General features: G+C 46.7%; 1 protein-coding gene across 1 annotated transcript; it reads right to left on the bottom strand.

The window, feature by feature from the left end:
* Positions 1-2,483: 2,483 nt before the first annotated feature.
* Positions 2,484-7,852, bottom strand: LOC135698599 (uncharacterized). The gene is made up of 2 exons (XM_065218643.1): positions 7,061-7,852; positions 2,484-6,548 (listed from the first exon to the last, which is right to left on the bottom strand). Exons 1-2 carry the CDS (start codon positions 7,850-7,852, stop codon positions 2,484-2,486), a joined length of 4,857 nt encoding a protein of 1,618 aa, XP_065074715.1.
* Positions 7,853-8,970: the final 1,118 nt, after the last annotated feature.

Genomic DNA, 8,970 nt, shown 5'->3' with positions numbered 1-8,970 from the left:
GTTGTGGCTCACACTGTGCCGGAAGCACATGTTAAGGCCCAAGCGCATTGACAGCGGAAGCGGAACGACAACGGCAGCGGAAAAGCCCGATCTGAGTAAGCCAACTTGTCGGATTGAAAACTTGTTGGAACCATATCGACTTCGGTTAGCCATCTTGATGTCATTTGTGACAACTGTCAAACTTTACGTTCCGCTTCCGTCCACATTGCGTTTGGGACTTTAACCTACGATCTCCAAAACAACTGTGAATAGCGGTGCCACCGTGAAATGAAGCAGTGTAGAGGTTCTTATGTTTGTCGGAGGATCCTGTACCTTTGCGATGGCAGACAGTTTTCAATTGCTTTTCAATTAAAATAGCTTCAGTTTTTTAATCAGTTTACTTGCGAACATCCATCTAACTTGTTATTGTTTTGTAAGGTTTTATGTAGAGTCGGTGTATAATGAGTCACGCCAAGAGTGAAGCCAAGTCTACCTCTTGAACTGTCAAACCGGCTACCTATCGTGCAAAGTAAACAAACATTACGATGCTATGAAAGGTCCACGAAAGGTATTGCAATAAAATATAAAATAAAATTGAAGAAATGATCATAAACACGCAGTGAGCATTAAATTGTCATGGGATACGTTTGGTAAAGATCAGTAATGCAAATTTCTACTATTTTTGTTAAGATAATTTGACAAAATCACTGATATAATGATTTACTACAGCCGCTATTTTTTTCTCGCTAGAAGTCATTTGAAGTTGATGTAGAAGTCCTCTGTTGCCAAGTGAAAAGAAAGGGAATCCTTCGAAAACCGTGATGCGAGTTCAACTGTTTTTCTCTTGGCGTGACTCATTATACACCGACTCTAGTTTTATGCACAAACGAAGTGACAGACGACTAACTGGCGAAGAAATCCATTAAAATAATGTGGTTCACTGTAATAGAATTTTCTTGGAAGCTTGTGCTATCATCCACCAGATGGGTTAGTTTTTTTTTGTTTTGATTTGAACAAAGTTGATTTTGTGTACAATGATTCTTTGACAGTGTGCAAAGAGTGCGTATCATTTTGTCATTTTTTTTATGCATTTCAGTTTTGAGTAGAGTGAAAGAGATAGAATCAAAATATTCTAGTACATTTGATGAAAATGCTAGTTCAATCCAATAGTAGTGTTGCCATGTGGTACAATCAACAATCAATACGAAACTAACGATTTTAAATTGGCTCACCACTTTAGTAGCCTATTGGTCCCAAGCAAACGATTAACGTACCCTATTCTAGTTGAAATTCTATTACTACACTATGTTTGTTTTGATTCGCTATGAAAGTTTGACAGATAACATCAGGGGTGTGTGGATTCATGCAGAACATGCAGGGGTGAGTGAAATAGCTTGGGACTGCTTGGGACCGTTGTTCTGGTACTGAGTGAGCCAAAAATAATAATGATTTTCTTCGGGACCCAGTGGTCTTAGAGTTACCTCTATGCTACTACTCGATTGAACTAGCATTTTCACCAACTGTACTAGAATGTTTTGGTTCTATCTCTTTCACTCTACTCAAAACTGAAATGCATAAAAAAATGACAAAATGATACGCACTCTTTGCACACTGTCAAAGAATCATTGTACACTGATTAAGCGGGGTCGACAAAGGCGCGAGAATCGGTGGCAATCGAACACTACTTCTTTCCGTTAGCAATAGGAAAAAAAACGCGCGGTTCAAAAACGACACGAATCAAGATTTATTTCACTCTTCCGGTTATCGTAAGATAGAAGCGGACGACGTGTATATAGGTACGTTTGGATTGATGTGTATATTTCGACTGATCTGTTGGTCCAGCACAGAGATCTGATCCCTGCTGGGAGAATCAACATGTGAAACGGATTAGCAAAAGGCCTTTCCGATCGATCACTGCTTCGATAGGCGAAAGCATTGATAAGCTTATCTAAAGTGTGTTACTGTATATAGTGATCGAATGTGTAGTGTGATACAGAGGACGGAAATTCATTTGTATGCTAAATGTAGTGCACGAGTATTTTCTTGTTAGGGTGGTGCTCTAACATATGCCGGCCCCCGTTGAAAGTGTCGCCTTTCAACCAAGGAACACGATATCATCGGCTGCTTCGGTTCGCTTCGGTCGTCGGTACTGGTAAACGATTGGGTATCCTCGTGTTTGTTTGGTCTGCTACTTCTCATCTGGTTGTTGTTGTTTTGATGATCAGCTGTTTTCCTCCCACGACTAATCATATTCCAGCTCGGCTCGGATGACGTCACGGGATTCCTCACACGACAGTTCTTCTTCGGGTTGCAGGTAGCTTTACAGGGTTGTAGCTCGGTAGTCTTCAGTGTTGGGCATACTCGGATTGAGTAGCCATCGATGAACCAGGACATGAGGATGAAAAATTCTTAAGTTTTTTGTAAATTCAATTAAATATTAACTTACAGGGTTGGAGGCCCGCAGGCCTCCCGTTGCGCAACGCCGTAGCGATGCGATAGAAGACTCATTGCTCTGAGTTTGGGTTGGCCGGACTAGCGACGTCCGTTGTGGGTTGGCGTATCGGCAGGACGCATATCTTGGAGATGGACCGTGTGTACTCCCCGTCGGCCGTCCGCACGACGGCTACACGGATGTTGTTATCCTCGCCACGGTAGACACGGGTGATTCGGCCGTACTTCCACTTCAGGGGTGGAAGGTTGTTCTCCTTGAGCAGCACTAGAGTGCCGACGTCGATGTTGTCCCGCTGTTGAGTCCATTTCGTACGTGGGTGTAGGCCAGAGAGATAATCGGTGCTCCAACGCTTCCAAATGCGTCGGAGAAGTTCGTTGTTCTCCTGCCAACGGTCGAGGCGGTTTTTTGGGATCTCGGACAGGTCGGGTTCAGGAAATGAGGTAAGTGGTCGATGTATTAAAAAGTGACCCGGAGTAAGGACTTCCAGATCGTTAGGATCAGCAGAGAGTGGAGTTAACGGTCTGGAATTTAGGCAAGCTTCGATACGAGCCAGCAGAGTAATGAATTCATCTTGGGAGAGCACAGAATTTCCGATGGTAGCCCGCAAGTGCTTCTTGAAGGATTTAACTGCCGCCTCCCACAAGCCACCAAAGTTCGGGCTGCGGGGCGGGATGAATTTGAACGCAATGCCGTCGTCTGCACAGTGGTTGATCACTGCTGCTTGGTGTTGTTGGTCGTAGAATTGCCTTCGTAGTTTTGCCAATTCTTTCGCTGCTCCCTTGAAGTTCTTGGCGTTATCGCATTCGATGAGCTTCGGCGTCCCTCTGCGAGCGGTAAATCGATGAAGTGCAGCCAGGAACGCGGCCGTGCTAAGGTCGTAGACGAGCTCTACGTGGGTAGCTTTTGTGACAAGGCACACGAAAATAGCTACATAGCATTTGACCGCTGATGCTCGCGGTGAATTGCGGTACTGGAACGGTCCGCACAGGTCAACTCCAGTGTTGAGGAATGGCAGCGTTGGCGTGACTCGCTCAGGTGGGAGATCACCCATTAACTGCTCGAGGTTGTTGGGCTTGCAGCGGTAGCAATTCACACAGGAATGCACCACCTTCCGTGCCAGGTTACGGATTCGAAGTGGCCAAAACTTTTCTCGAACACAGGCGACGAGCAGTTGCGGCCCTGCGTGGAGATGTTTTTCGTGGTAGTGGACCAATATTCGTTCTGTGAGCGTGTGACGAGCGGGCAGGATCATTGGGTGTTTTCTGTCTTCCGAAATGGCAGCATGCCGCAGACGTCCACCCACACGCAGGATCCCGTTGATCAGAATTGGTGAAAGGTTTTTGAGCTCGGAGCGAGAGCTAACATGTCCACTGGTGCTGATTTCAGACAACTCTCGGGCAAATGATTCTTGCTGAGCGATCCGAACGAGAAACTGTGTAGTGTCATTCAGCTCGAACGTGGTGAGATGTCCAGTTTTTCGGTTGTTGCGGTTCTGGTACGAAACGTTGTGTTGGAAACGGCGTAGATAGGTGACTAGCCGCACCAGACGAGGAAATGAAGAACGAAGTTCAAAGAGTTCGTTGGGTGGTACTGCTTGTACCGGCAGCGATATCGGACGTTCCGCTTGGGCGATGTTTGGTAGATTGTCAGGAATTGGTTGATTGATCGGTGGCCAGAAGCGAGATGGTTGATTCAGCCACTGAGCTCCAATCCACCAGGCAGGTGTATTTCTCAGGTCCGCAAGATTCATACCACGTGAAATAATGTCCGCTGGATTCTCGGAACCGGGAACATGTGACCAGATACCTCCAGCGGTAAGACGCTGGATCTCCGACACACGATTGGCGATGAACTTCTTCCATCGAGCAGGTGGTGAACGAATCTGGCAAAGCACTATCATGGAGTCTGTCCAGAAGAAGGGCTTTGTCTTTAGGCTTATGCTCAAGCTGACCTTGTCGTACAGATGAGCCAAAAGAAGTGCCGATGAGAGCTCTAGCAACGGCAGTGTGAGCAGAACCGAGTTCTTCGACTTTCCGCTAGGTGCCACTCTCGATTTAGCACACAGTAGTCTGACGGAGATGCTTCCGTCGATAGATACGGTCCGCAAGTAGACGCAGGCACCGTATGCGCGTTCAGATGCGTCGCAGAATCCGTGTAACTCGACGAGGACAGGATCTCGTGCGAACGCGGCCCATCGTGGGATGGATATCAGTGGCAAGTCGATTAAGCTGTCGCGCCATTCCCGCCAATATTGCTGTTGCTTGGGTGTCAGTGGTTCGTCCCACGAAGTAGTAGTCTGCCAAAGTGATTGTACGAAGATTTTGGCCAGAACTACGACAGGACCGAGCAATCCAAGAGGAAGAAACAGTTTGGCAAGATCAGAGGCTACGACACGCCGAGTAATTACAATTCGAGTTGACCATTCGGGAACTGCGTAGCTGTACGTGTCCGAGGAGGGCTGCCATTGGATTCCGAGAGTTTTGATCGAAGTAGAGGGTGAATCCAGGGCTAACACTGATCGTTCGTCACGCAGTTCAATGGGAATTTTCGAGAGGACTTCAGTTGAATTTGATGCCCACTTGCGAAGGCTGAAACCGGCGGACTTCAGAAGCGCCAGTAATTGCTTGCAGAGTTCTTCTCCTTCTTCTTCGTCGTAGACACCTGTCAGCATATCGTCCACATAAAAATCTTTTGCCAACGTTAGCGACGCCAGTGGAAAATCTTCAGCACCTTGTTTAGACAGCTCTTTTAGGCATCGAGTAGCCAAAAACGGGGCTGACGCAGTACCATAGGTGACTGTCATGAGTTCGTAGGTGCGTATCAGTTCTGATAACGATCTGCGCCAGAGAATACGCTGGAGTGGGTAGTCCAAAAGATGAATGAGAAGCTGACGGTACATCTTTTCGATATCTGCAATCAGGGCAATACGATTCATACGAAAGCGAAGGTGTATGGCTAAGAGGTCATCCTGGACAACTGATCCAACCATCAGTGCCTGGTTCAGCGAAACTCCACTGTCCGTCCGACAGGAGCCGTCGAATACGACGCGTAGTTTTGTGGTTGTGCTGTCCGCTTTCTCTACTCCGTGATGTGGTAGGTAATAGGACGGGACAGCAGGTGAACATGTGGAATCGTTGACTTCTCGCATGTGACCCAGCTGAAGATACTCATCGATAAAGTTAGTGTAGGCTTGCTTCAGCGGAGGATTTGCATCGAGACGACGTTCTAAGGCGAGAAATCTTCTAGTGGCAATCTGCTTGGAATCTCCGAGTTGGGACAGAATAGATGTATGCTTGGGAAGGGTGACTACGAACCGTCCCGAATCATCCCGATATGTGTTTGCGACAAAATGTTCTTCACATGCGACTTCCTCCGCAGACTGGGTACTTGCTGACCAACATGACTCGACTTCCCAGAAACGAGTGATTAGTGAATCGAGAGACTGGTCACTGCATACGTGGGCTACCTTTGGAGTTGAGTCGCACTGTCCGGAACCTATTTTGTCTGACGCTACCCAACCGAAGACGGTGTTTTGGAGGATCGGCTTTTCAGGACCCAGCTTCGCGAATCCATCTAGCAGCAAGTCGTAGTATAGTTCCATGCCGAGGAGTATATCGATAGAACTCGGCACAAAGAACTTCGGGTCTGCTAGGACAACGTTTGGTGGAAGTTGCAATGTAGAGGTATCAAGAGTTCTAGTAGGAAGATCTTGGGTGATATTTTTCAAGATGTGAAACGATTGAACAGCCTTGAAGTCCGTACAGTGAGACGCCATCTGAACGTGAACAGCGTAGGACGAAACGATTACAGAGTTGCCTACACCCCCAATCTCCTGATGACAGTGGTAGCGGCGCAACTTCAGCCTTTGGACGATGTTCTCGGTGATCAGGTTCAACTGCGACGCTGGATCTAACAGGGCTCTGGCCCACTGGGGTTGTCCATTCGAAGCGAACACCTTGATGATTGCCGTCTGCAGCAGCACAGTAGCAGGAACAGAAGGAACTCCGACGACGTTGGTGGACACAAGGCTAGTGGCAGAGGGCTGTTGGGATCCAGACGATGACGACGACGATGGCGAGTGAGTTTGCGAGAAGGACTGATTCGGAGGATTTCCCGGCTGGACAGGAAATGAACGTGGAGCGTTTGGGTTAGTAGGAGTAGATGGATGATCAATCGATGCTTGATGGAGCATAGTGTGATGCCTTTGGTGACACTTGTCTACTCGGCATGTACCAGATGAACATTTGCGAACCATGTGCTCCGGCGATAAACAATTAATGCACAAGTTCTTTTTCTTCACAAGATCGAAGCGTTGCTTAACTGACAACCCTTGGAAGAATTCGCATTTGAATGGAGAGTGGGCGGACTTCGAGCAAAACGGACACGAGCTGGTCGCTGAACTGGTGACGGCGTAGACGGCCTTTGATTTCAGCGTCGATGCTGCTCCGGTTTGTGAGAATCCGACGAATACGATTTGGGCGACGGCAACGACTGGAGAACGGATAAATGACCACGCAAAAAGGCCATAAGATCGTGGTATTCTGGAACTTCTGTTGAACGATAGAATGACCCCCACTGCTTGAGGGTTGAGGGATCGAGACGACAGCAGACCATGTGAGCCAGAAGTACACTCCAGTTCTCCGTTAAGAATCCCATTTTGTCAATCATCTTTAGGTTTCGCTCGAACTCGTCGACCAACCGCGTCAACGATTCATACGATTCCCGTTTCATGGGCTCAATCGAAAATAGAGCGTCCATGTATGTCTTGAAGATAAGCTTCTTATTCTCAAACCTATTTTCAAGCAGCTGCCAGGCGACAGGATAATTGGCAGCTGTAAGCTCTATAGCTTCGATCACCTTCCTCGCGTCTTTCGTCAGAGACGTCATAAGGTAGGAAAATTTATCGAAATGCGACAAATCAGCATTGGAGTCGATAAGCGATTTGAATGAATCGCGAAAAGTGATCCATTCCGAAATGGTGCCATCAAAACTTGGCAGTTTCACATTAGGCAGATTGACCCGCGACTGAATAGGTGGATGTTGGTTGAGGTTAGGTTGGGAACACGATGCATGCCTTTTAATTTCGTTAGCCAAGAAGCTGTAGACCAAAACGTAATCAAGTTCGAATTTCTGCCGAATAAGCCGATTGCTTTCTTGAGCGGCAGCCTTCTCCGCTTCCTTTTCTGCAACCTTAACTTCATCTTCTTCCTGCTCATCTTCATCTTCATCGTCGAACGATAATTCAATGGCCAGGCGATTGGCATGAAATTTCTCATCCAAGCCATCAATCCGTTGCTTCCATCCTGCTAGTTGCCCTCTGTGTTGCTCTGCGTCGTAACCAGAAACAAATTGCTTTGCGTTGGCCAACGTGTCCAAATAGAACCGCTCTTGGTGACAAAGTGTCCTCAATCCCGGTGCCATCTTCCACAGCGACCAGCCAAGCCCAAAAGATGTTCAAAAATGCGAATCTCTCACTACCAGAGCCTACAACGCAACCTACACTAAGCTTGGATGAAAGCAGCAGAGACGTTCGATCGAGTGTAGCAAAATCGATCAATTTATTGAATCACTCTTAACTTCGCAGAAAGCTCAAATTTATCTTACGTTTTCTCAATGCCTATTTGCATGCAGTACTCACGTGCTTATAGTAATTAATACTATCGATGACCTAGTCCGACGATCAAAAGATTAGGTTCCTTTGTCCACTCAGGACAATGCAGACCCAAGCCAAGCCTTGCCTTATGCCACGAGGTTCCACAATGTTCGAAGAAATTCTTTTCTATCACTTGCAGCCGGAATGATTTTCAGCGCAATTAATCAGAAACGACAGTTCACTTTGCGCACATTATTCGTTTCTTATTACAGGTCACAAACAATGTTCTCCACACTTCACACGCGGCGGAGGGTTCGAGAGCCACACGATAGGCAAATTTTCACCTTTACCGACAGCGAGAATAGTTCACTAAAAACTGTCCGCGATTGTCCGTATTAAATCGCGCACATCCGGCTCGAAGGACCATAAAATGATTAAGCGGGGTCGACAAAGGCGCGAGAATCGGTGGCAATCGAACACTACTTCTTTCCGTTAGCAATAGGAAAAAAAACGCGCGGTTCAAAAACGACACGAATCAAGATTTATTTCACTCTCCCGGTTATCGTAAGATAGAAGCGGACGACGTGTATATAGGTACGTTTGGATTGATGTGTATATTTCGACTGATCTGTTGGTCCAGCACAGAGATCTGATCCCTGCTGGGAGAATCAACATGTGAAACGGATTAGCAAAAGGCCTTTCCGATCGATCACTGCTTCGATAGGCGAAAGCATTGATAAGCTTATCTAAAGTGTGTTACTGTATATAGTGATCGAATGTGTAGTGTGATACAGAGGACGGAAATTCATTTGTATGCTAAATGTAGTGCACGAGTATTTTCTTGTTAGGGTGGTGCTCTAACATACACAAAATCAACTTTGTTCAAATCAAAACAAAAAAACTAACCCATCTGGTGGATGATGGCACAAGCTTCCAAGAAAATTCT

Source organism: Ochlerotatus camptorhynchus, unplaced genomic scaffold (assembly GCF_037179485.1).
Source record: "Ochlerotatus camptorhynchus isolate MF236.1 unplaced genomic scaffold, CSIRO-AGI_Acam_v1.1 ptg000091l, whole genome shotgun sequence".
In the NCBI taxonomy this organism is placed as follows: domain Eukaryota; kingdom Metazoa; phylum Arthropoda; class Insecta; order Diptera; family Culicidae; genus Ochlerotatus; species Ochlerotatus camptorhynchus.
This window is presented reverse-complemented; position numbering and strand designations above follow the sequence as displayed.